Here is a 27947-nt window from a genome sequence, read left to right as displayed (position 1 = left end):
GCGGTTGTATTGTTTCCCATTAAGATGAAATTAGGCTAATGTTGTTCATGCAGAGGCAGAATGACAACATTAACGATGTTATTCAAGAAGTATGGGCCTGTCACTGTATCATTCACAAAAAGTATTGCCGTTCCCTATCTGACTTCCACCAGAAACACAGACACTCTTGTATCTGGTATTGCAGCTGAGGATGAAAGACAGCACTCCACATAGGATGAGGATGTAAGACAGCGCTCCACATAGGATGAGGATGTAAGACAGCGCTCCACATAGGATGAGGATGTAAGACAGCACTCTACATAGGATGAGGATGTAAGACAGCGCCCCACATAGGATGAGGATGTAAGACAGCGCTCCACATAGGATGAGGATGTAAGACAGCGCTCCACATAGGATGAGGATGTAAGACAGCACTCTACATAGGATGAGGATGTAAGACAGTGCCCCACATAGGACGAGGATGTAAGACAGCGCTCCACATAGGACGAGGATGTAAGACAGCGCCCCACATAGGATGAGGATGTAAGACAGCGCTCCACATAGGATGAGGATGTAAGACAGCGCTCCACATAGGATGAGGATGTAAGACAGCGCCCCACATAGGATGAGGATGTAAGACAGCACTCCACATAGGATGAGGATGTAAGACAGCACTCCACATAGGATGAGGATGTAAGACAGCGCCCCACATAGGATGAGGATGTAAGACAGCACTCCACATAGGATGAGGATGTAAGACAGCACTCCACATAGGATGAGGATGTAAGACAGCGCTCCACATAGGATGAGGATGTGAGACAGCACTCCACATAGGATGAGGATGTAAGACAGCACTCCACATAGGATGAGGATGTAAGACAGCACTCCACATAGGATGAGGATGTAAGACAGCGCTCCACATAGGATGAGGATGTAAGACAGCGCTCCACATAGGATGAGGATGTAAGACAGCACTCCACATAGGATGAGGATGTAAGACAGCGCTCCACATAGGATGAGGATGTAAGACAGCACTCCACATAGGATGAGGATGTAAGACAGCACTCCACATAGGATGAGGATGTAAGACAGTGCCCCACATAGGATGAGGATGTAAGACAGCACTCCACATAGGACGAGGATGTAAGACAGCGCCCCACATAGGATGAGGATGTAAGACAGCACTCCACATAGGATGAGGATGTAAGACAGCGCCCCACATAGGATGAGGATGTAAGACAGTACTCCACATAGGATGAGGATGTAAGACAGCGCTCCACATAGGATGAGGATGTAAGACAGCACTCCACATAGGATGAGGATGTAAGACAGCGCTCTACATAGGATGAGGATGTAAGACAGCGCTCTACATAGGATGAGGATGTAAGACAGCGCTCCACATAGGATGAGGATGTAAGACAGCACTCCACATAGGATGAGGATGTAAGACAGCGCTCCACATAGGATGAGGATGTAAGACAGCGCTCCACATAGGATGAGGATGTAAGACAGCGCTCCACATAGGATGAGGATGTAAGACAGTGCCCCACATAGGATGAGGATGTAAGACAGCGCTCCACATAGGATGAGGATGTAAGACAGCGCTCCACATAGGATGAGGATGTAAGACAGCGCCCCACATAAGACGAGGATGTAAGACAGCACTCCACATAGGATGAGGATGTAAGACAGCGCTCCACATAGGATGAGGATGTAAGACAGCACTCCACATAGGATGAGGATGTAAGACAGCGCTCCACATAGGATGAGGATGTAAGACAGTGCTCCACATAGGACGAGGATGTAAGACAGCGCCCCACATAGGATGAGGATGTAAGACAGCGCCCCACATAGGATGAGGATGTAAGACAGCGCTCCACATAGGATGAGGATGTAAGACAGCACTCCACATAGGATGAGGATGTAAGACAGCGCTCCACATAGGATGAGGATGTAAGACAGCGCCCCACATAAGACGAGGATGTAAGACAGCGCCCCACATAGGATGAGGATGTAAGACAGCGCCCCACATAGGATGAGGATGTAAGACAGCACTCCACATAGGATGAGGATGTAAGACAGCACTCCACATAGGATGAGGATGTAAGACAGCACTCCACATAGGACGAGGATGTAAGACAGCGCCCCACATAGGATGAGGATGTGAGACAGCGCTCCACATAGGATGAGGATGTAAGACAGCGCACCACATAGGATGAGGATGTAAGACAACGCTCCACATAGGATGAGGATGTAAGACAGCGCTCCACATAGGATGAGGATGTAAGACAGCACTCCACATAGGATGAGGATGTAAGACAGCGCCCCACATAGGATGAGGATGTAAGACAGCGCTCCACATAGGATGAGGATGTAAGACAGCGCTCCACATAGGATGAGGATGTAAGACAGCACTCCACATAGGATGAGGATGTAAGACAGCGCTCCACATATGATGAGGATGTAAGACAGCGCACCACATAGGATGAGGATGTAAGACAGCGCCCCACATAGGATGAGGATGTAGGACAGCGCTCCACATAGGATGAGGATGTAAGACAGCGCCCCACATAGGATGAGCATGTAAGACAGCACTCCACATAGGATGAGGATGTAAGACAGCGCTCTACATAGGATGAGGATGTAAGACAGCGCTCCACATAGGATGAGGATGTAAGACAGCGCTCTACATAGGATGAGGATGTAAGACAGCGCCCCACATAGGATGAGGATGTAAGACAGCGCCCCACATAGGATGAGGATGTAAGACAGCGCTCCACATAGGATGAGGATGTAAGACAGCGCTCCACATAGGATGAGGATGTAAGACAGTGCTCCACATAGGATGAGGATGTAAGACAGCACTCCACATAGGATGAGGATGTAAGACAGCGCTCTACATAGGATGAGGATGTAAGACAGCGCTCCACATAGGATGAGGATGTAAGACAGCACTCCACATAGGATGAGGATGTAAGACAGCGCTCCACATAGGATGAGGATGTAAGACAGCACTCCACATAGGATGAGGATGTAAGACAGCGCTCCACATAGGATGAGGATGTAAGACAGCGCTCCACATAGGATGAGGATGTAAGACAGTGCTCCACATAGGATGAGGATGTAAGACAGCACTCCACATAGGATAAGGATGTAAGACAGTGCCCCACATAGGATGAGGATGTAAGACAGCGCTCCACATAGGATGAGGATGTAAGACAGTGCTCCACATAGGATGAGGATGTAAGACAGCACCCACATAGGACGAGGATGTAAGACAGCGCCCCACATAGGATGAGGATGTAAGACAGCGCACCACATAGGATGAGGATGTAAGATAGTGCCCCACATAGGATGAGGATGTAAGACAACACTCGTTGTAGGAGGCGGATGCAAGATAGCGCCCCACATACCGTAGAATGAGGATGTGAAACAGTGCCCCACATAGGATGAGGATGTAAGACAGTGCTCCACAAAGGAGGCGGATGTAAGACATTGCCACAAACAAGAGGACGATAAATAATTGTGCCCCACTCTGGAGGAGGATAACTTGCAGTACCTCATTTAGGAGGAGGATGTGTAATAGCGCCCTCCACAGGAAGAGGGTGTGTAATAGCTGTAACCTGTTACACTAAGAGCTGGTTTGACGGGATGCTTTGTCGCTGGGTGCGGTAACACATGTCCGACTCTGATTACACTTGTGTAAAGAAACGTCCTGCTGTTGTACACCGCAGCAACCGCATTCTGCCAGTATCTTAAATGTCAAGCGGGAACTTTAGCGAGTCCTGCCCCCAGTGCGCTAACGTTGTGTTTGGAAACGCAACACTAGCAGAACGTGTGACTGCGCCCTAAGGCTCCCTGCGCGCTAATGTGACGATTCATAACCGGTAGAAATTGACATTTTCGTCCGTTTTTATCACCAATTTGACATCCGTATTCAACTGTCGCCTTCAACTGCTCCGTGACATGAGGTATAGCGCATCACATACAGTACGTGTAGTATATAATGTATATGTGATATAATGGGGCAGATTTACTTCCCCGGTCCTGTCGTGATCCAGCGGCACGTTCTCTGTGAAGGATTCGGGTCTTCCAGCGATTCACTGAGGTCGTGCGCCCGATGTCCACCAGGTGTCGTTGCTGTGCTGAAGTCCGTCAGAGTGCACTGAAGTTCACCAAGCTATCCTGGGTGCAGGAGGATGCGGCGGGTTTTCCGAATCCGTCGGGTTTTCTTACGGCCACGCCCTCCCATTTCCGTCGCGTGCATGCCAAAATCCTGTGGGCAATTCAGGGTAAATCGGCGCAAAACGGTAAAATTCGGGTAACCCAACGGAAAAACGTGATTCGGGCCCTTAGTAAATGACCCCCCAATGTGTGTGGTATATAAAGTTTAGGTGATGTAACATGGGGTATAACACATCACATACTGTACATGTAGTATATAATATAATGTGTGGTATATAATGTATAGGTGATGTAACATGGGGTATATAGCACATCACATACTGTACATGTAGTATATAATATAATGTGTGGTATATAATGTATAGGTGATGTAACATGGGGTATATAGCACATCACATACTGTACATGTAGTATATAATATAATGTGTGGTATATAATGTATAGGTGATGTAACATGGGGTATAGCACATCACATACTGTACATGTAGTATATAATATAATGTGTGGTATATAATGTATAGGTGATGTAACATGGGGTATAACACATCACATACTGTACATGTAGTATATAATATAATGTGTGGTATATAATGTATAGGTGATGTAACATGGGGTATAGCACATCACATACTGTACATGTAGTATATAATATAATGTGTGTATATAATGTATAGGTGATGTAACATGGGGTATATAGCACATCACATACTGTACATGTAGTATATAATATAATGTGTGGTATATAATGTATAGGTGATGTAACATGAGGTATAGCACATCACATACTGTACATGTAGTATATAATATGTGTGGTATATAATGTATAGGTGATGTAACATGGGGTATATAGCACATCACATACTGTACATGTAGTATATAATATAATGTGTGGTATATAATGTATAGGTGATGTAACATGGGTTATAGCACATCACATACTGTACATGTAGTATATAATATAATGTGTGGTATATAATGTATAGGTGATGTAACATGGGGTATAGCACATCACATACTGTATGTATAGTATATAATATGTGTGGTATATAATGTATAGGTGATGGTATATAGCACATCACATACTGTACATGTAGTATATACTATAATGTGTGGTATAAAATGTATAGGAGATGTAACATGGGGTATATAGCACATCACATACTGTACATGTAATATATAATATAATGTGTGGTATATAATGTATAGTTGATGTAACATGGGGTATATAGCACATCACATACTGTACATGTAGTATATAATGTGTGGTATATAATGTATAGGTGATGTAACATGAGGTATAGCACATCACATACTGTATGTATAGTATATAATATGTGTGGTATATAATGTATAGGTGATGTAACATGGGGTATATAGCACATCACATACTGTACATGTAGTATATAATATAATGTGTGGTAATGTATAGGTGATGTAACATGAGGTATAGCACATCACATACTGTATGTATAGTATATAATATGTGTGGTATATAATGTATAGGTGATGTAGCATGGGGTATAGCACATCACATACTGTACTACTCTATACTCTGCATCCTGAGGTAACCTTCCTCCGACCACTTTCCCGCCTTCTGGTCGGTGACGTCACCCAGCGCATCGTCTCGCTCCGCCCATTGCTCTCCGTGAGGTGACGTCCGCTCCGGACACGCCCCCCTGTAGTCTCTGCTCTCGCGAGGTCTTACAGCTGACAGACATGGCGGACTCGGAGGATCCGTGCTGACCGGAGTCATGAGCCAGGGAGCCGCTGACAGCGAGCCGGAGGCCAAGGTGCTGCACACCAAGCGGCTGTACAGGTGAGAGGCCACACCGGGGCCATGACAGGAGGAGGCAGTGTAAGGGGGGACATGGAGGAGGAGGCAGTGTAAGGGGGGACATGGAGGAGGAGGAGGCAGTGTAAGGGGGGACATGGAGGAGGAGGAGGCAGTGTAAGGGGGGACATGGAGGAGGAGGAGGCAGTGTAAGGGGGGACATGGAGGAGGAGGAGGCAGTGTAAGGGGGGACATGGAGGAGGAGACAGTGTAAGGGGGGGACATGGAGGAGGAGGAGGCAGTGTAAGGGGGAGACATGGAGGAGGAGGAGGCAGTGTAAGGGGGAGACATGGAGGAGGAGGAGGCAGTGTAAGGGGGGACATGGAGGAGGAGGAGGCAGTGTAAGGGGGGACATGGAGGAGGAGGAGGCAGTGTAAGGGGGGACATGGAGGAGGAGGAGGCAGTGTAAGGGGGAGACATGGAGGAGGAGGAGGCAGTGTAAGGGGGAGACATGGAGGAGGAGGAGGCAGTGTAAGGGGGGACATGGAGGAGAAGGCAGTGTAAGGGGGGACATGGAGGAGGAGGCAGTGTAAGGGGGAGACATGGAGGAGGAGGAGGAGGAGGCGGCAGTGTGAGGGGGGACATGGAGGAGGAGGAGGCAGTGTAAGGGGGGGGGCATGGAGGAGGAGGAGGCAGTGTAAGGGGGGGGACATGGAGGAGGAGGAGGCAGTGTAAGGGGGGGGGACATGGAGGAGGAGGAGGCAGTGTAAGGGGGGGGACATGGAGGAGGAGGAGGCAGTGTAAGGGGGGGGGGACATGGAGGAGGCAGTGTAAGGGGGGGGACATGGAGGAGGCAGTGTAAGGGGGGGGACATGGAGGAGGCAGTGTAAGGGGGGGGACATGGAGGAGGCAGTGTAAGGGGGGGGGACATGGAGGCGGCAGTGTAAGGGGGAGACATGGAGGAGGAGGAGGCGGCAGTGTAAGGGGGAGACATGGAGGAGGAGGAGGCGGCAGTGTAAGGGGGAGACATGGAGGAGGAGGAGGCGGCAGTGTAAGGGGGAGACATGGAGGAGGAGGAGGCGGCAGTGTAAGGGGGAGACATGGAGGAGGAGGAGGCGGCAGTGTAAGGGGGAGACATGGAGGAGGAGGAGGCGGCAGTGTAAGGGGGAGACATGGAGGAGGAGGAGGCGGCAGTGTAAGGGGGAGACATGGAGGAGGAGGAGGCAGTGTAAGGGGGAGACATGGAGGAGGAGGAGGCGGCAGTGTAAGGGGGAGACATGGAGGAGGAGGCGGCAGTGTAAGGGGGAGACATGGAGGAGGAGGAGGCAGTGTAAGGGGGAGACATGGAGGAGGAGGAGGCAGTGTAAGGGGGAGACATGGAGGAGGAGGAGGCAGTGTAAGGGGGAGACATGGAGGAGGAGGAGGCAGTGTAAGGGGGAGACATGGAGGAGGAGGAGGCAGTGTAAGGGGGAGACATGGAGGAGGAGGAGGCAGTGTAAGGGGGAGACATGGAGGAGGAGGAGGAGGCAGTGTAAGGGGGAGACATGGAGGAGGAGGAGGAGGCAGTGTAAGGGGGAGACATGGAGGAGGAGGAGGAGGCAGTGTAAGGGGGAGACATGGAGGAGGAGGCAGTGTAAGGGGGAGACATGGAGGAGGAGGAGGAGGCAGTGTAAGGGGGAGACATGGAGGAGGAGGAGGAGGCAGTGTAAGGGGGAGACATGGAGGAGGAGGAGGAGGCAGTGTAAGGGGGAGACATGGAGGAGGAGGAGGAGGAGGAGGAGGCAGTGTAAGGGGGAGACATGGAGGAGGAGGAGGAGGAGGCAGTGTAAGGGGGAGACATGGAGGAGGAGGAGGAGGAGGCAGTGTAAGGGGGAGACATGGAGGAGGAGGAGGAGGAGGCAGTGTAAGGGGGAGACATGGAGGAGGAGGAGGAGGAGGCAGTGTAAGGGGGAGACATGGAGGAGGAGGAGGAGGAGGCAGTGTAAGGGGGAGACATGGAGGAGGAGGAGGAGGAGGAGGAGGCAGTGTAAGGGGGAGGAGGAGGAGGAGGAGGAGGAGGCAGTGTAAGGGGGAGACATGGAGGAGGAGGAGGAGGAGGAGGCAGTGTAAGGGGGAGACATGGAGGAGGAGGAGGAGGAGGAGGCAGTGTAAGGGGGAGACATGGAGGAGGAGGAGGAGGAGGAGGCAGTGTAAGGGGGAGACATGGAGGAGGAGGAGGAGGAGGCAGTGTAAGGGGGAGACATGGAGGAGGAGGAGGAGGAGGAGGAGGCAGTGTAAGGGGGAGACATGGAGGAGGAGGAGGAGGAGGCAGTGTAAGGGGGAGACATGGAGGAGGAGGAGGCAGTGTAAGGGGGAGACATGGAGGAGGAGGAGGAGGCAGTGTAAGGGGGAGACATGGAGGAGGAGGAGGAGGAGGCAGTGTAAGGGGGAGACATGGAGGAGGAGGAGGCAGTGTAAGGGGGAGACATGGAGGAGGAGGAGGCAGTGTAAGGGGGAGACATGGAGGAGGAGGAGGAGGAGGCAGTGTAAGGGGGAGACATGGAGGAGGAGGAGGCAGTGTAAGGGGGAGACATGGAGGAGGAGGAGGAGGAGGCAGTGTAAGGGGGAGACATGGAGGAGGAGGAGGAGGAGGCAGTGTAAGGGGGAGACATGGAGGAGGAGGAGGAGGAGGCAGTGTAAGGGGGAGACATGGAGGAGGAGGAGGCAGTGTAAGGGGGAGACATGGAGGAGGAGGAGGCAGTGTAAGGGGGAGACATGGAGGAGGAGGAGGCAGTGTAAGGGGGAGACATGGAGGAGGAGGAGGCAGTGTAAGGGGGAGACATGGAGGAGGAGGAGGAGGAGGCAGTGTAAGGGGGAGACATGGAGGAGGAGGAGGAGGAGGAGGCAGTGTAAGGGGGAGACATGGAGGAGGAGGAGGAGGAGGAGGCAGTGTAAGGGGGAGACATGGAGGAGGAGGAGGAGGAGGCAGTGTAAGGGGGAGACATGGAGGAGGAGGAGGAGGAGGCAGTGTAAGGGGGAGACATGGAGGAGGAGGAGGCAGTGTAAGGGGGAGACATGGAGGAGGAGGAGGCAGTGTAAGGGGGAGACATGGAGGAGGAGGAGGCAGTGTAAGGGGGAGACATGGAGGAGGAGGAGGAGGAGGCAGTGTAAGGGGGAGACATGGAGGAGGAGGCAGTGTAAGGGGGGGACATGGAGGAGGAGGCAGTGTAAGGGGGGGACATGGAGGAGGAGGAGGAGGCAGTGTAAGGGGGGGACATGGAGGAGGAGGAGGAGGCAGTGTAAGGGGGAGACATGGAGGAGGAGGAGGCAGTATAAGGGGGAGACATGGAGGAGCAGGAGGCAGTGTAAGGGGGAGACATGGAGGAGGAGGAGGCAGTGTAAGGGGGAGACATGGAGGAGGAGGAGGCAGTGTAAGGGGGAGACATGGAGGAGGAGGAGGCAGTGTAAGGGGGAGACATGGAGGAGGAGGAGGCAGTGTAAGGGGGAGACATGGAGGAGGAGGAGGCAGTGTAAGGGGGAGACATGGAGGAGGAGGAGGCAGTGTAAGGGGGAGACATGGAGGAGGAGGAGGAGGCAGTGTAAGGGGGAGACATGGAGGAGGAGGAGGCAGTGTAAGGGGGAGACATGGAGGAGGAGACATGGAGGAGGAGGAGGCAGTGTAAGGGGGAGACATGGAGGAGGAGGAGGCAGTGTAAGGGGGAGACATGGAGGAGGAGGAGGAGGCAGTGTAAGGGGGAGACATGGAGGAGGAGGAGGAGGCAGTGTAAGGGGGAGACATGGAGGAGGAGGAGGAGGCAGTGTAAGGGGGAGACATGGAGGAGGAGGAGGAGGCAGTGTAAGGGGGAGACATGGAGGAGGAGGAGGAGGAGGCAGTGTAAGGGGGAGACATGGAGGAGGAGGAGGAGGCAGTGTAAGGGGGAGACATGGAGGAGGAGGAGGAGGAGGCAGTGTAAGGGGGAGACATGGAGGAGGAGGAGGAGGAGGCAGTGTAAGGGGGAGACATGGAGGAGGAGGAGGAGGCAGTGTAAGGGGGAGACATGGAGGAGGAGGAGGAGGCAGTGTAAGGGGGAGACATGGAGGAGGAGGAGGAGGCAGTGTAAGGGGGAGACATGGAGGAGGAGGAGGAGGCAGTGTAAGGGGGAGACATGGAGGAGGAGGAGGAGGCAGTGTAAGGGGGAGACATGGAGGAGGAGGAGGAGGCAGTGTAAGGGGGAGACATGGAGGAGGAGGAGGAGGCAGTGTAAGGGGGAGACATGGAGGAGGAGGAGGAGGCAGTGTAAGGGGGAGACATGGAGGAGGAGGAGGAGGCAGTGTAAGGGGGAGACATGGAGGAGGAGGAGGAGGAGGCAGTGTAAGGGGGAGACATGGAGGAGGAGGCAGTGTAAGGGGGAGACATGGAGGAGGAGGAGGCAGTGTAAGGGGGAGACATGGAGGAGGAGGAGGAGGCAGTGTAAGGGGGAGACATGGAGGAGGAGGAGGAGGCAGTGTAAGGGGGAGACATGGAGGAGGAGGAGGAGGCAGTGTAAGGGGGAGACATGGAGGAGGAGGAGGAGGCAGTGTAAGGGGGAGACATGGAGGAGGAGGAGGAGGCAGTGTAAGGGGGAGACATGGAGGAGGAGGAGGAGGCAGTGTAAGGGGGAGACATGGAGGAGGAGGAGGAGGCAGTGTAAGGGGGAGACATGGAGGAGGAGGAGGAGGCAGTGTAAGGGGGAGACATGGAGGAGGAGGAGGAGGCAGTGTAAGGGGGAGACATGGAGGAGGAGGAGGAGGCAGTGTAAGGGGGAGACATGGAGGAGGAGGAGGAGGCAGTGTAAGGGGGAGACATGGAGGAGGAGGAGGAGGCAGTGTAAGGGGGAGACATGGAGGAGGAGGAGGAGGCAGTGTAAGGGGGAGACATGGAGGAGGAGGAGGAGGCAGTGTAAGGGGGAGACATGGAGGAGGAGGAGGAGGCAGTGTAAGGGGGAGACATGGAGGAGGAGGAGGAGGCAGTGTAAGGGGGAGACATGGAGGAGGAGGCAGTGTAAGGGGGAGACATGGAGGAGGAGGCAGTGTAAGGGGGAGACATGGAGGAGGAGGAGGAGGCAGTGTAAGGGGGAGACATGGAGGAGGAGGAGGAGGCAGTGTAAGGGGGAGACATGGAGGAGGAGGCAGTGTAAGGGGGAGACATGGAGGAGGAGGAGGAGGCAGTGTAAGGGGGAGACATGGAGGAGGAGGAGGAGGAGGCAGTGTAAGGGGGAGACATGGAGGAGGAGGAGGAGGAGGCAGTGTAAGGGGGAGACATGGAGGAGGAGGAGGAGGAGGCAGTGTAAGGGGGAGACATGGAGGAGGAGGAGGAGGAGGCAGTGTAAGGGGGAGACATGGAGGAGGAGGAGGAGGAGGCAGTGTAAGGGGGAGACATGGAGGAGGAGGAGGAGGAGGCAGTGTAAGGGGGAGACATGGAGGAGGAGGAGGAGGAGGCAGTGTAAGGGGGAGACATGGAGGAGGAGGAGGAGGAGGCAGTGTAAGGGGGAGACATGGAGGAGGAGGAGGAGGAGGAGGAGGCAGTGTAAGGGGGAGACATGGAGGAGGAGGAGGCAGTGTAAGGGGGAGACATGGAGGAGGAGGAGGCAGTGTAAGGGGGAGACATGGAGGAGGAGGAGGCAGTGTAAGGGGGAGACATGGAGGAGGAGGAGGAGGAGGCAGTGTAAGGGGGAGACATGGAGGAGGAGGAGGAGGAGGCAGTGTACGGGGGAGACATGGAGGAGGAGGAGGAGGAGGCGGCAGTGTGAGGGGGGGACATGGCGGAGGAGGAGGCGGCAGTGTGAGGGGGGGACATGGCGGAGGAGGAGGCAGAGGCAGTGTAAGGGGGAGACATGGAGGAGGAGGAGGAGGAGGAGGCAGTGTAAGGGGGAGACATGGAGGAGGAGGAGGAGGAGGCAGTGTAAGGGGGAGACATGGAGGAGGAGGAGGAGGAGGCAGTGTAAGGGGGAGACATGGAGGAGGAGGAGGAGGAGGCAGTGTAAGGGGGAGACATGGAGGAGGAGGAGGAGGAGGCAGTGTAAGGGGGAGACATGGAGGAGGAGGAGGAGGCAGTGTAAGGGGGAGACATGGAGGAGGAGGAGGCAGTGTAAGGGGGAGACATGGAGGAGGAGGAGGCAGTGTAAGGGGGAGACATGGAGGAGGAGGAGGCAGTGTAAGGGGGAGACATGGAGGAGGAGGAGGAGGAGGCAGTGTAAGGGGGAGACATGGAGGAGGAGGAGGAGGAGGCAGTGTACGGGGGAGACATGGAGGAGGAGGAGGAGGAGGCGGCAGTGTGAGGGGGGGACATGGCGGAGGAGGAGGCAGAGGCAGTGTAAGGGGGAGACATGGAGGAGGAGGAGGAGGAGGCGGCAGTGTGAGGGGGGGACATGGCGGAGGAGGAGGCAGTGTGAGGGGGGGACATGGCGGAGGAGGAGGCAGTGTGAGGGGGGGGCACGGAGGAGGCAGTGTGAGGGGGGGGCACGGAGGAGGCAGTGTGAGGGGGGGGCACGGAGGAGGAGGAGGCAGTGTGAGGGGGGGGCACGGAGGAGGAGGAGGCAGTGTGAGGGGGGGGCACGGAGGAGGCGGAGGCAGTGTGAGGGGGGGGCACGGAGGAGGCGGAGGCAGTGTAAGGGGGGACACGGAGGAGGCGGCAGTAAGGGGGGAGAATTTATAAAAGTCCTGTAGATCTGTTGTGGCGCAGGTAGTCAGGGGACATCCTCTCCCTTGGGCCTGCAGTTGGGGTGTTACAGTCTCCTGTATATTTCAGGGCTGTGGTGGAGACGGTGCATCGGCTCGATCTTATTATCTCTAACAAGACGGCCTACCAAGATGTCTTCAAGCCTGAGAACATCAGTCTACGGAACAAGTGAGTCCTTCTCATATCTAGCGCCCCCTATCTTTCCGAATCCTGTGACACGGTAACGGTGTCCTATATTCCGTGTACCAGCTCTCCTGTACAGACAGGAGTGCCAATGACGGACCCCCGGTGCGTCACTCACGTTGTGCTCCCCCTGCAGGCTGCGGGAGCTGTGTGTGAAGCTGATGTTCCTGCACCCCGTGGAATATGGCAGGAAAGCGGAGGAAGTTCTCTGGAGAAAGGTCTACTATGAGGTCATCCAGCTCATCAAAACCAACAAGAAGGTGAGGCCTCCGCACCCCCAGTAATAGTGAGGTCAGTGAGGCGCGGGCGCACCATGTAATGCCTCCTCTTATCTCCCGCAGCACATACATAGCCGCAGCGCTCTCGAATGCGCCTACCGCACCCACCTGATCGCCGGGGTGGGCTTCTACCAGCACCTACTACTCTACATCCAGTCCCACTACCAGCTGGAGCTGCAGTGCTGCATCGATTGGACCCATGTCTCCGACCCCCTCATTGGTAAGTTCTCTGGGGGAGACTACAGGAATACTGAGTGTTCACATTACCCCATATCCAAACCCTCAAAATATTCCGCAGATGACATGAGCTGCAGCATTTCCAGCGCCTCTGCTCTTATCTCCCATCACAGGCTGCAAGAAACCAGTGTCTGCATCTGCCAAAGAGATGGAGTGGGCACAGCTGGCGTGCCACCGGTGTCTGGTCTACCTGGGGGACCTGGGTAATGCGGATTTATTTGCTTTTTACACCAATATCTCAGCTGATGCTTTTCATAACTGAGGGTCTGTTACATTTGTATCCGGCCTAGATGAACATATTTGTCTTTCATTCTCTCTGTGATGTTTTGTTACAGTGTATCAGATCTGACCATGTGCTCCTCTCTCTCCAGCTCGCTATCAGAATGAACTGGCGCTCGTCGACACGGAGAAGTTGGCGGAACGCTTTTACTACCAGGCACTGACTGTGGTGCCACAGATGGGTGAGGAGGTCGTCAGAACAACAGAGTTTTTAATTTTTAATGTTTTTATTGTGTTTATTTGCTAATTTTTACCCTTCTCTCCCCAATATGTCAGGAATGCCGTTTAACCAGCTGGGCACGTTATCCGGGAGCAGATACTACCACGTGGAAGCGACCTACTGCTACCTGCGCTGGTAAGTGATGTCATTGTCACGCCACCTTATATCTGATGCCCCATCTATGAGGTCTGGCTTATGGCACAGCGCCCTCCTTCTTTGTGTCCCAGTATACAGTCAGAGGTCTCCTTTGAAGGTGCATTTGGCAACCTGAAGAGACTGTACGACAAGGCGGCTAAGATGTATCACCAGCTGAAGAAAAGCGAGAACCGCAAACTGTCTCCCAGCAAGAAGAGGTGAGGACTCCACTAATACCTGCATTGAAGAAAAGGGGTCGGACATGTGACTCAGTTTCTGTAGGTTCAGTCTGGTGTTGCCCCACTATAGGATCCACTTACATTTTGGGAGGAGGGTTTATTAAACCCCTTAGCGCAGTACAGCTACTGCGCAGAGACGATGCAGGGGCTGGCAGGCTATATACACTGGGGCAGGGGCTGGCAGGCTATATACACTGGGGCAAGGGCTGGCAGGCTATATACACTGGGGCAGGGGCTGGCAGGCTATATACACTGGGGCAGGGGCTGGCAGGCTATATACACTGGGGCAGGGGCTGGCAGGCTATATACACTGGGGCAGGGGCTGGCAGGCTATATACACTGGGGCAGGGGCTGGCAGGCTATATACACTGGGGCAGGGACTGGCAGGCTATATACACTGGGGCAGGGGCTGGCAGGCTATATACACTGGGGCAGGGGCTGGCAGGCTATATACACTGGGGCAGGGGCTGGCAGGCTATATACACTGGGGCAGGGGCTGGCAGGCTATATACACTGGGGCAGGGGCTGGCAGGCTATATACACTGGGGCAGGGGCTGGCAGGCTATATACACTGGGGCAGGGGCTGGCAGGCTATATACACTGGGGCAGGGGCTGGCAGGCTATATACACTGGGGCAGGGGCTGGCAGGCTATATACACTGGGGCAGGGGCTGGCAGGCTATATACACTGGGGCAGGGGCTGGCAGGCTATATACACTGGGGCAGGGGCTGGCAGGCTATATACACTGGGGCAGGGGCTGGCAGGCTATATACACTGGGGCAAGGGCTGGCAGGCTATATACACTGGGGCAAGGGCTGGCAGGCTATATACACTGGGGCAGGGGCTGGCAGGCTATATACACTGGGGCAGGGGCTGGCAGGCTATATATACACCGGGGCAGGGGCTGGCAGGCTATATATACACCGGGGCAGGGGCTGGCAGGCTTATATACACTGGGGCAGGGGCTGGCAGGCTATATATACACTGGGGCAGGGGCTGGCAGGCTATATATACACTGGGGCAGGGGCTGGCAGGCTATATATACACTGGGGCAGGGGCTGGCAGGCTATATATACACTGGGGCAGGGGCTGGCAGGCTATATATACACTGGGGCAGGGGCTGGCAGGCTATATATACACTGGGGCAGGGGCTGGCAGGCTATATATACACTGGGGCAGGGGCTGGCAGGCTATATATACACTGGGGCAGGGGCTGGCAGGCTATATATACACTGGAGCAGGGGCTGGCAGGCTATATATACACTGGGGAGGCTGTGACCAATGCATTTCCCACCCTCGGCTTATACTCAAGTCAATAGGTTTTCCCAGTATTTTGTGGTAAAATTAGGGGCCTCGGCTTATACTCGAGTATATACAGTAACAAGATTTTGTAGTTCCCATGACATCTTTATATCTTCTTGTCCTCTTGTATGAATTGTATCGTACTTGACATATCTGATGATGACGACGATTGTATTTAGTCCCTTAACAAGAAAAAATGGGATTGGGGGGGAGGGGGGATTAGGTGGGGGGAATAGGCAAGCTGTGAATTCTGATACCAGTAACTAGTTTTATAGCAGATTCTCAGGTTATGTGCTGAAATGTTTACTTCCTTGGCCACAGGTCTCTTTAAGCCCCCTGTGGTGAGGCTTTGCTTATCCTCATCACTGATTTTCTATCCCTCTGCAGGTGTAAGGACATCAAGCGATTACTGGTCAGCTTCATGTATCTCCAGAGACTCCTCCAACCTAAGAGCAGGTGAGTGACATCGCCCTCTATTTTATCCATCTGTTGCAAAATGATACCTGCGCGCATGCCCATACAGCCTCCGACTTCGAAGCAAAGTTTGTGGAGCATTTCTACTGATTCTCGAAATATTGTAAGGTGTAGAATAATGACCTGTCCCTCTTCCTCTGCCCCCAGCTCAGTGGATTCTGAGCTCACCTCTCTCTGCCAGTCGGTCCTCGAAGATTTCAATCTGTGCATGTTCTACCTGCCCTCCTCCGTCAACCTGAGCTCGGCCAGTGAGGATGAGGAGGAGTACGAAGGGGGCTATTCCTACCTCCCTGATCTGCTGGTCTTTAGGATGGTGGTCATCTGTCTGATGTGCGTGCATAGCCTGAAGAGGGCAGGTGAGATTTGTTTCTACAAACGACAGTTGTGAATATTTTTATTCCTCTGCTTGCTAGTAGCAAATTGACACTTCCATAATCTTACAACCTGTAGCTCAGTCATCCCGTCAGTTGCTCAATAGCATCATTACAATGTGTACTAAAGACCGTCTTGTAGTGGAAACCATTACAGACCAGTGATCTCCAGTGCTGTCTCTCCTCAGATTCCAAGCAGTACAGTGCGGCCATAGCTTTCACCCTGGCGCTCTTCTCCCATCTGGTGAACCACGTGAACATCAGACTTCAGGCGGAGCTGGAGGAGAGTTCTGTCCCTGCTTTCCAGAATGACAGTCCAGGTGGGTGCTCCAATCCTGTATCATGTTGGTCTTCTGGGCACCTACATTTATACCTTCAGCATGGGACAGAATTATCTATTGGTGTGGGTAGAGTTGAAACCGGTTTTCCGATGGAGTCCCAGCCAGACGGGAAGTCCTGAGTAATCCATCGGAGGCTGCAGCCAATCACTGGCCTCAGTTGGTCACATAAATAAGTATAGTAATGTCACTATTTTTGCTTATGTGACCTGTAACATCAGTGATCATGGGACCCTCCACGCTTTGGGTCGAGGACTTGTAAATGGAGGAAACCAGAGTGGAAGATCCTCCCAGAGGTTTTTCCATTAAGCCCGGAGAAGCCCTTCCCTTTAATCCCCAGTTTAAGGTGCCTCATTGTGTTAATACGTAATGCTCAGGTTTGTGATCTTCTCAGCAGATGACCCAGAATCCAGAGAGGTCTCAGACATCATAGAGAAAGATGCTGAACCTGAAGCGAACCAGATCAACAAGCCATCCAGAGCCAAGCCTCGCAGCAAGAAGAACCACAAGTACTCGCGCCTTTCCCGTCTCAGGAGACGGAGACCTGTCACCAGGAAGGTGGATGAGAGCGACTTAAGCGAGGGATTTGACTCCGATTCCAGCCACGGATCGGCAAAGGGCAGCGATATTTCTGAGAGCGCATCAGAGAAAAGCGATGAAGAAGCCGCCTTCGACATTGAGTCAGACTCTGACATGAACAGCCAGGAGTCACGTTCTGATCTGGAAGACATGGAGGAAGAGCCTGGAGAGGAGGCCAAGAATTCAAGAGCGGTTTCCAGGACTCCCGAGGAGATCAAACCTGTGAGCTCTGCCAAGGCAGATGCCCAGGAGCCTGTGAATGGTCCCAGTGCCACCACCAGCGAAGCCAGTATAGCCAGCAACTTACAAGCCATGTCTACCCAGATGTTCCAGACCAAGCGCTGCTTCCGCCTGGCGCCCACATTTACCAATGTCTTTGTGAAACCAGAACCCATCCCCCCTTCCACCAAAGAACCAGAACCACTTGTGAATGGAGAGGTGGAGAAGACCAACCTGATGGAACAGGGTAAGACTGGGGTCTGGGGACCTGATCTATAAGGTGCCTTGAGATGTTGTTAATCCGGATGTTGATGTCTTTCCAGTAGACGTCTCTGACTCTGAAGAAAGTGTCAAGAGCGACAAGTCCAGTCCCAACGAGCGGAGTCTTCAGGAGAGGCTGGAGGTGATCACCAGCGAGGGCCTTCTGGCCAGCGTCAAGGTCTTCCTGGACTGGCTGAGGAGCAACACGGATATAATCATAATGTGTGCACAGGTATGGAGATGCAGGAGTGACACCAGTGAATGTATTGTGGATGATCTACAATTATTAATTATATGTGCACCCAATCAACTAAACTGGAAAAGGCACACTTCCTCAGTCACTCTCCTGACAGCGAGGTCTCTGCAAATTATCTGTTCTCTGCTGTTCAGCCAATAGAAATGGCTGCCTGACCTGCTTGTCAGGAAAGGAGCAGAGTCTCTGCAGGAGAACAGCAGTACAGGCTCCCACTCTGAGGCCTAGTTCTCTATACTGCTTCATATTACAATTATCCTACTTTCTGCCACTATGGTTGCCAGGAGGAGGCGGTGGCAGACTAGGAGCTAGATGCACATCTAACAGGACACCGTTGAATAGGAACTCCATGAGGACTGTATTTACAGCTGATTTATTAACCCCATAGCACAAAAAGACAAACCTGTACATGTTGTTGCGTAGGGGGGAATATGAAGTGGGCTCACGGGCTGAGCCCTCTTCATACTCACTGGGTGCTTGCTTCACAATAAAGCACCGATCGCGGGTGTTAACACTGACCGGCGGCGCAAGGGTGCAGCCATTTTGTCACGGGTAGCGACGATCGGAGCAGTCATTGGGGAGCGGCGATCCATTGCCATGACTGCCTCGGATCACACAATGATCCGAGGCTATCATGTTTGAGGCTATCTCTTACAATATGCGATTTGCACATTATAATAGATGTGTGCAAAATCCCCATATACTGCCATACTGGGGTCTGAAAAATAGTAAAAAATAAATAAAAAAAACCCCTAAAAATCAAATTACCCCCCTTACATAAATATATATATATATATATATACGGGGGAAAATTAAATATAAATAAAAAGTAAGAATAATAAATACAATGCCGCGTCCATAAATGCCTGATCAATCACAATTTAATAATGGTTTTTCACTTTGTTTAACCCCGTAACAGAAAATAGCGCCCAAAGTCGCAAATGGCACTTTTTTGCCATTTTGAAAAAAAATTCAATAAGTCATTATATGTATGAAAAAGTTATTAGCGCCAGTCATTTGTGGAACACGGTGAAAACCGTAAAATCCAAGCTCACAAGAAAACATTGCAAATGCGGTTTCGCATCATTTGCATTCAGATTTTTTTTTTCCCCGGTACACGGCATGGAATAATATATACGGTCATTATGCAGTGCAATTTGTTACGCAGAAAACAAGCCCTCGCACAGCTCTGTACAGGGAAAAATAAAAAAGTTAGATTCAAAGTTAGTTCAAAAAGATTTTTGAAGGTGCGGAGTGAAAAATAAAGATACCCGGTCCTTAAGGTTAAAGACCTTTCTTCCCCAGGGTGAAGGAGACTGGCTGGGGCGGTGCTGGGGACCATATTTACAGTCTCTTAGTGGGCAAAGAGAGTGACTGGGAAGCTACTGGGGACTATAGGAAAAGACAGACAAGAGAAATTACTGATGATTACTTTCATGTTTGCAGAGAGGAAGGAGACTGACTGGTAAAGATGTGGAGTGAGTGTTATGTAGGTACATGCATGGGGATTGGAGATGATTATAAAGGTTGTCCTGATTTCCCATCTTTCCCCTCTCAGAGCTCCCAGAGTTTATGGAACAGACTATCGGTGCTTCTAAACCTCTTACCGCCTGCAGCCAAGATCCAGGAGTCGGGTAAGGACACGCTGGGGGGGTTGTATGACTTCTATAGATGTCTGAGCTCCTTATCTCGGGGGGACTGAAGGTGATGTGCTCTGTCCTCAGGGATGTCCCTGTGCAGCGAGGTTCAGAGTCTGCTGCAGGAGTCGGAGCAGACGGACCTGAGCCATCACATACTACTCCCCGAGGACGCCGCTCTCCGGAACCTGCCACCTCTCAAAGCCGCACATCGCAAGTTCAACTTTGAGAAGGAGCGGCCGGTGCTTACTGTCCTGGAAGAGGTAAGGATCCCCCCCCCCCTATGACTCATTGGTATGGTCCACCCTGCAGACTTTGAATTGACTTTCTCTCCTTTCAGTCCATCGTGCGTAGTTGTTACATCCGAAGCTTCGGTCATTTCCTCAATCGGCTGCAGGGCAACGTCCTACAATACAACCCGGAGCTGGGGATTTTCACCAGCATCGCCGAGTCCCAGCAGGACAACATTCTGCACCAGGCTCAGGCCCAGTTCCGCATGGTGAGCTCTGCTTCATGTTACACAGATAGGGGTGCACTACCTGCTAAATGCCAGAAGAGGGCGACGTACTCATGTCACATTGATCGCCTATGGGTCTAACGCGAACAGGTGACATGAAGCTGCTGGCTGTGGATATACATGGAGTCCAGCGTGCCGGGGGTTAATATGTCCTCACATGTCTGCCTTTTCCTCATGGAAACAGAAGTGTAATCGCTGTCAGCTGAGGAGGGTTTAGACCCGGAGACTGATGGCGACAGCTGGCGCCTCCATTAATAGCCAGTGTCGCTTCCGGTGGGAAATGGAGATGATCTTCTGGTATTCTGTGAATGGAGACTCTGCCAAGACATGACTGGTTGTGTCTCTTATTTCCCCAGGCTCAGGAGGAAGCTCGGAGGAACCGTCTCATGAGAGACATGGCTCAGCTCAGACTCCAGGTAATCCCATACACTGGATGACATCACATCGGCTGCTATACAGCGGAGGGTCCCTATAATTTATTTGTTTTGCAGTTGGAGGTGTCGCAGCTAGAGGGCACCCTACAGCAACCCAAATCTCAGTCCGCCATGTCCCCGTACCTCATCCCGGACACTCAGGCCCTCTGCCAACATCTCAACGTCATCCGGCAACTCGCCAACAGCGGGAGGTTCATTATCATCATCCCCCAGACAGGTAAGTCCATGCCCCAGGATTGTACCATGATGCTTTGGGGTGAGCCCCATCCACACCCCAGGAGTCTCGCACAGTACCATGATGCTTTGGGGTGAGCACCCTCCACACCCCAGGAGTCTCACACAGTACCATGATGCTTTGGGGTGAGCACCCTCCACACCCCAGGTGTCTCACACAGTACCCTGATTCTTTGGGGTGAGCACCGTACACACCCCAGGAGTCTCACACAGTACCATGATGCTTTGGGATGAGCACCGTACACACCCCAGGTGTCTCACACAGTACCCTGATTCTTTGGGGTGAGCACCGTACACACCCCAGGTGTCTCACACAGTACCATGATGCTTTGGGGTGAGCACCGTACACACCCCAGGTGTCTCACACAGTACCATGATGCTTTGGGGTGAGCACCGTACACACCCCAGGTGTCTCACACAGTACCATGATGCTTTGGGGTGAGCACCGTACACACCCCAGGTGTCTCACACAGTACCATGATGCTTTGGGGTGAGCACCGTACACACCCCAGGTGTCTCACACAGTACCATGATGCTTTGGGGTGAGCACCGTACACACCCCAGGTGTCTCACACAGTACCATGATGCTTTGGGGTGAGCACCATACACACCCCAGGTGTCTCACACAGTACCCTGATTCTTTGGGGTGAGCACCGTACACACCCCAGGTGTCTCACACAGTACCATGATGCTTTGGGGTGAGCACCGTACACACCCCAGGTGTCTCACACAGTACCATGATGCTTTGGGGTGAGCACCGTACACACCCCAGGTGTCTCACACAGTACCATGATGCTTTGGGGTGAGCACCGTACACACCCCAGGTGTCTCACACAGTACCCTGATTCTTTGGGGTGAGCACCGTACACACCCCAGGTGTCTCACACAGTACCATGATGCTTTGGGGTGAGCACCGTACACACCCCAGGTGTCTCGCACAGTACCATGATGCTTTGGGGTGAGCACCGTACACACCCCAGGTGTCTCACACAGTACCATGATGCTTTGGGGTGAGCACCCTCCACACCCCAGGAGTCTCACACAGTACAATGATGCTTTGGGGTGAGCACCCTCCACACCCCAGGAGTCTCACACAGTACCATGATGCTTTGGGGTGAGCACCCTCCACACCCCAGGTGTCTCACACAGTACCATGATGCTTTGGGGTGAGCACCGTACACACCCCAGGTGTCTCACACAGTACCATGATGCTTTGGGGTGAGCACCGTACACACCCCAGGAGTTTCACACAGTACCATGATGCTTTGGGGTGAGCACAGTACACACCCCAGGTGTCTCACACAGTACCATGATGCTTTGGGGTGAGCACCATACACACCCCAGGTGTCTCACACAGTACCATGATGCTTTGGGGTGAGCACCGTACACACCCCAGGAGTCTCACACAGTACCATGATGCTTTGGGGTGAGCACCCTCAGGTCATTGCAGTCTCTTCTGACCACTTCTTTATTGAAGTGGACAGGGGTCCGGATATAGAGGATGGTCTCGCCTCTTAGTTTTTGAGGTTGTTCCCCTGAGTGACCCCCATTCTTCCCTCTACCATCCAGTTATAGACGGCTTAGACTTTCTGAAGAAGGAGAACGCCGGCGCTCGGGACGGGATCAGATACTTGGAGGCGGAGTTTAAAAAGGGAAACAGGTAGGAGCATGGTAACCCCCGACCCCGTACATCATCCACCTGGTGTGGAGAGGGTTAACCATTATCAACATTCTCCTCTTGTTTCCAGGTATATCCGCTGCCAGAAAGAAGCCGGGAAGATCTTTGAAAGGAACAAGCTGAAGCGTCAGGATACAGACGCCTGGTGAGAGCCCCCCTGCTGCATACAATAGCCCCCCGCACAGTCTCTAAGCTTCAGCTCTTGCCCTGCAGTATGCAGTGACCTCTTATTTCCCAGAACAGCGCTGCACCTGTTCGCAGGTTGCCTGTGGTATTGCAGTTCACCCCCATTTTTTGTTTTTGAGCTGCAATACCAGAACTAACCTATGGTCATAGGTGGCGCTGTTAAGGAAAATATTTATACAACCCCTTTAATCAGGTAATTTTAGATTATGCAATGGGGGGGGGCAGCTACAGGGGGCTACCCAGTAAGTCCAGGGGTGCATCCTCTTCCTGTTCTAACTCATGACGGCCTCCTAATGTTCCTGACAGGCATCTTTATAAGATTTTGGACAGCTGCAAACAGCTGACTGTGTCCCAGGGCAGCAACGAGGAGGAGACGTCGGGGATGGTCACTATTATCAGCGGCTTCCAGCTGGATGACCCCGAAAGCTTCTCCCCTGTGATGCAGGTAGGTGCTTGTCACCCACCCCCACATAATGACACCACAGGACTCCTGTGTCCTGTATATTTCCACCTCTACATTATATCCTCTGCCCCTTTAAGAGTCTCGGCAGCTGCGGGGGAATTTCCATGTTTAGTTGTGCGACTAGAAAGCTCAGGAAATGTTTGCGCTCCTGAATCTGTGATGTTCGGCCGCTGTGTATATTTCAGCACAGACTTGGCTCAACACAAAAACCGCAGGTTCCCCTTTATTCACAAAATGTTGGTTTCCAAACTACATTAGAAACTGTGTGGAAACCATGGACCAGCGCCAAGACGTGATGAATATTCATATCCAGACTCCATATTACAGACAGAATCCATCTACATTATTCCAGAGCTGCACTCACTATTCTGCTGCTGGTGCAGTCACTGTGTACATACATGACATTACTTGTCCTGTACTGATCCTGAGTCACATCCTGTATTATACCCCAGAGCTGCACTCACTATTCTGCTGCTGGTGCAGTCACTGTGTACATGCATGACATTACTTATCCTGTACTGATCCTGAGTTACATCCTGTATTATACCCCAGAGCTGCACTCACTATTCTGCTGCTGGTGCAGTCACTGTGTACATACATGACATTACTTATCCTGTACTGATCCTGAGTCACATCCTGTATTATACCCCAGAGCTGCACTCACTATTCTGCTGCTGGTGCAGTCACTGTGTACATACATGACATTACTTATCCTGTACTGATCCTGAGTTACATCCTGTATTATACCCCAGAGCTGCACTCACTATTCTGCTGCTGGTGCAGTCACTGTGTACATATATGACATTACTTATCCTGTACTGATCCTGAGTTACATCCAGTATTATACTCCAGAGCTGCACTCACTATTCTGCTGCTGGTGCAGTCACTGTGTGCATACATGACATTACTTATCCTGTACTGATCCTGAGTTACATCCTGTATTATACCCCAGAGCTGCACTCACTATTCTGCTGCTGGTGCAGTCACTGTGTACATACATGACATTACTTATCCTGTACTGATCCTGAGTTACATCCAGTATTATACCCCAGAGCTGCACTCACTATTCTGCTGCTGGTGCAGTCACTGTGTACATACATGACATTACTTATCCTGTACTGATCCTGAGTTACATCCTGTATTATACTCCAGAGCTGCACTCACTATTCTGCTGCTGGTGCAGTCACTGTGTACATACATGACATTACTTATCCTGTACTGATCCTGAGTTACATCCTGTATTATACCCCAGAGCTGCACTCACTATTCTGCTGCTGGTGCAGTCACTGTGTACATACATGACATTACTTATCCTGTACTGATCCTGAGTTACATCCTGTATTATACCCCAGAGCTGCACTCACTATTCTGCTGCTGGTGCAGTCACTGTACATACATGACATTACTTATCCTGTACTGATCCCAAGTTACATCCTGTATTATACACCAGAGCTGCACTCACTATTCTGCTGCTGGTGCAGTCACTGTGTACATACATGACATTACTTATCCTGTACTGATCCTGAGTTACATCCTGTATTATACTCCAGAGCTGCACTCACTATTCTGCTGCTGCAGTCACTGTGTACATACATGACATTACTTATCCTGTACTGATCCTGAGTTACATCCTGTATTATACTCCAGAGCTGCACTCACTATTCTGCTGCTGGTGCAGTCACTGTGTACATACATGACATTACTTATCCTGTACTGATCCTGAGTTACATCCTGTATTATACCCCAGAGCTGCACTCACAATTCTGCTTACCTTGTACTGTTTTGTCAGTCTGCCTTGCAGGCCGTGTCTGGCTCTAACATCGAGATGAAGAACGTTCTAGATTTCTACAAGCAGTGGAAGGAGATGGGCTGAGGTCGGTCCTCGGTGGCGCTGGTGATGTACAAATAAATAAAACCTTTGCGCTCCCACTCGAGCCGCCGTGGCTTTAAAAATAAAATTACAAAACGGTGACGATTCGGAAAATGAAGTAAAACAAACGTCAAAAGCTCAGAAACTGGCGAGATGTAAATTACAGAAAAAACACAACCGTCATTTTTCGGGCGCTCATGTGGGCGTGTCTGCTGAAAGAGGATGGGACGGAGCTTGCCCGCCACTGGCTGTCAGTGAAGCTCTGCTTTCATCATCCGCTGTGTGAGCGCCTCGTTGCGCCGCAGGACTCCGCCTACTGGACCCTCCGGCTGATGGGATCGGACACTTCCCTCTCGTGTAGTGTGGTGACTGGACGTCGTACAATCCCCTCCCCCGACCCCTGCTCCTCCGTATTCCCCCCCCCCCCTAATCCCCTCCCCATACCCCTCATCCCCTCCCGTTTTCTTTCTTTAAATTCTTGGAGAATGTCGAATAAAGAAAACGGCGCTATTTTATTTTTAACGGAAGGAAATTTTTATTGTGTCAGTTGTTCATGGAGAGTGTGTAGAATAAAGTTGGTTGGTTAGAAATGTAGGGGTAGGAGGGCAACACTGCCACATGTGGAGACCTCTGTGTAGTGCAGTCATAGCCACATACAATTTGTGGTTTGTTTGTGTATGTGGAAAGGAACCAATCATATTGCAGGAGTTGGTGACATCATCAGTAAGAACTGATGACATCACTGATACAAGGTGATATGTTCTGAAGAGGCGATGGCTGCCGGGGTGACACAATTCTCAAGAACGCACAGCGTCCGCAGTATGGAAGCCTTGCCAGGAAGCTAAAGGAGTTGTGAATGCAGCTTTGGATGTGACTGGAGTAATTAAAGAGGAGTTGGAGTAAGAAGAGAAACGGGTGGTGTCCTGGTTATGTTCTCCACAAATTTGTGTTCCTGGCGGCCATCGCCTCTGTCTCTGGAACATGTTTCCATGTTTTGATGTCACCAGTAATCACTGATTATGTCATCAAGACACAACCACATAGTTAAAATGAGTTACATGAAACGGTGCGCCATAGAGATAATGGCTGAAGGTGGGTGTCGTCTATAACCTTTGATGCAGCTTCAGATGTGACTGACTGGAAAAGACCTGACGCCATCTTGGAGGTGACTGGAAAAGACCTGGCGCCATCTTGGAGGTGACTGGGAAAGACCTGACGCCATCTTGGAGGTGACTGGAAAAGACCTGACGCCATCTTGGAGGTGACTGGAAAAGACCTGACACCATCTTGGAGGTGACTGGAAAAGACCTGACACCATCTTGGAGGTGACTGGAAAAGAACTGACACCATCTTGGAGGTGACTGGAAAAGACCTGACGCCATCTTGGAGGTGACTGGAAAAGAACTGACACCATCTTGGAGGTGACTGGAAAAGACCTGACGCCATCTTGGAGGTGACTGGAAAAGACCTGACGCCATCTTGGAGGTGACTGGAAAAGACCTGACGCCATCTTGGGAGGTGACTGGAAAAGACCTGACGCCATCTTGGAGGTGACTGGAAAAGACCTGACGCCATCTTGGAGGTGACTGGAAAAGACCTGACGCCATCTTGGAGGTGACTGGAAAAGACCTGACGCCATCTTGGGAGGTGACTGGGAAAGACCTGACGCCATCTTGGAGGTGACTGAAAAAGACCTGTCGCCATCTTCGAGGAGTCTGGACTATGAGACTTGATATGAATTAATTCCTGTTCCTTTGTTGTAGCCGGATTGTAGTGGAGTCTTCATCCTCGAGCCAATAGCCGGGCCATCTGGTGAGCGGGCGTTACCAGGCAATTGGCACGGAACTTCAGCTGTGTAAGTGATAGGATTGTGCGCTGTTGGCGTAACCCTTTGTCTCCCGCAGGCTGGGGGTGTGAGGGGTCAGGGGGCGCCATTGTACATGAGGCAGGGGTTGGCAGCACATTCCCCGCTTTCCCTTGGCAAAGGCTTTAGGGGCAGGAACACTGAATGTTAATGAGATTTATGAGCGGAGAGAAGAACATTGTTACATGGCGACACCATGAGGCTTAAAGGGGCCCCCCGCGCCACCAGCATGCGGGATAATGCTGCCATTATGTGCTGGGAATGGCTGACCCCGACAGAACCTGATACCAGCGGGGCCCACATGCGCTCGCCTTCTCCTCCGGTTACACCTGTGGGTGGGGGGGGGGGAGACTCTGGGATCGTTGTGTTTTCTTCCCCTTTCTAGTGAAATCCATCATAATCCCTTCACCCGAGGATTAGCTGCTTGTACTTATGATTCTGGATTCATGGCGACCTCTGGGCTCATATATGAAGTCCTGCTGCAGTGTAAAGCAGGGAGGAGGAAGAGAGAAGTCTACTCTGAGAGCAATCACAGACCTAAAGGGAACCTGTCATCAGGTTTTATCCTGCTGCTGGTGTCATATACAAGATAAGAACCTTATCTTTTAGATTACATCAGGCTTGTGGTTCTGTGAGCTACAGAACTGGACCTACAGGCAGTTATAAATAGGTGGGAGCTAAATCATTGTCTGCAGCTCATATTTCCAGCTATGTCATTAGCTGCAGGTGTCTCTGGTTCTGTAGCTCACAAAGCCATAATCCTGGTGTGATCTGAAAGATAAGATCTGTATCTTTAATATGACACCAGCAGCATGTTTCTAGGTACTATAGATCTGGCCTACTGAGGAGGCACTGCATCGGCAACCACTAAACTTGATTCGTCTCATGTTAAAATGGGATGAGAAGAGTCATATTTGTCTGACTGGGGGAGATTTTACATAACAGAGGGAATTCTATAAGGTTCATGTCACACACATCCCCTGAGTCTCTATGGTACTGCGTTTCGATGGAACTTTACTCCCGGCAGCATAGGATGGACTCTGCGGACTCATCTGTATGAGGAC

The 27947-nt window shown here is 52.0% G+C and overlaps 2 protein-coding genes across 7 annotated transcripts in view; one reads left to right on the top strand and one right to left on the bottom strand.

The window, feature by feature from the left end:
* The window catches only part of TMEM79 (transmembrane protein 79), a 28092-nt gene extending 22294 nt beyond the window's left edge, over positions 1–5798 (bottom strand). For 3 of the 4 annotated variants that reach the window (XM_072114610.1, XM_072114611.1, XM_072114612.1), the window contains exon 1: positions 5701–5779. The gene's annotated coding sequence lies outside the window, so the exon portion shown is untranslated. Of the gene's footprint in view, positions 1–5700 lie in introns of all 4 variants that reach the window. The other variant, XM_072114608.1, reaches the window with a different exon arrangement.
* A 23-nt stretch (positions 5799–5821) lies between these two features.
* On the top strand, positions 5822–25541 carry SMG5 (SMG5 nonsense mediated mRNA decay factor). 3 transcript variants are annotated; one of them, XM_072114605.1, is made up of 22 exons: positions 5822–5980; positions 12702–12800; positions 12952–13075; positions 13157–13313; positions 13444–13533; positions 13702–13791; positions 13886–13964; positions 14057–14182; positions 15893–15961; positions 16127–16335; positions 16539–16670; positions 17086–17733; positions 17810–17979; positions 19559–19634; positions 19725–19900; positions 19978–20136; positions 20511–20570; positions 20646–20805; positions 22392–22482; positions 22571–22645; positions 22993–23131; positions 24939–25541. In XM_072114605.1, the coding sequence occupies exons 1-22, from the start codon at positions 5916–5918 to the stop codon at positions 25020–25022; spliced, it is 3078 nt and encodes a 1025-aa protein (XP_071970706.1). In that variant the 5' UTR covers positions 5822–5915; the 3' UTR covers positions 25023–25541. The 3 variants fall into 3 exon arrangements, with proteins under 3 accessions (XP_071970706.1, XP_071970707.1, XP_071970705.1); XM_072114606.1 differs by having other exon boundaries at positions 17083–17733; positions 17813–17979; XM_072114604.1 differs by having other exon boundaries at positions 17083–17733.
* The last annotated feature ends 2406 nt before the right edge of the window (positions 25542–27947 follow it).

This window comes from Engystomops pustulosus, chromosome 7, assembly GCF_040894005.1.
Source record: "Engystomops pustulosus chromosome 7, aEngPut4.maternal, whole genome shotgun sequence".
Taxonomy (NCBI): Eukaryota; Metazoa; Chordata; class Amphibia; order Anura; family Leptodactylidae; genus Engystomops; species Engystomops pustulosus.
This window is presented reverse-complemented; position numbering and strand designations above follow the sequence as displayed.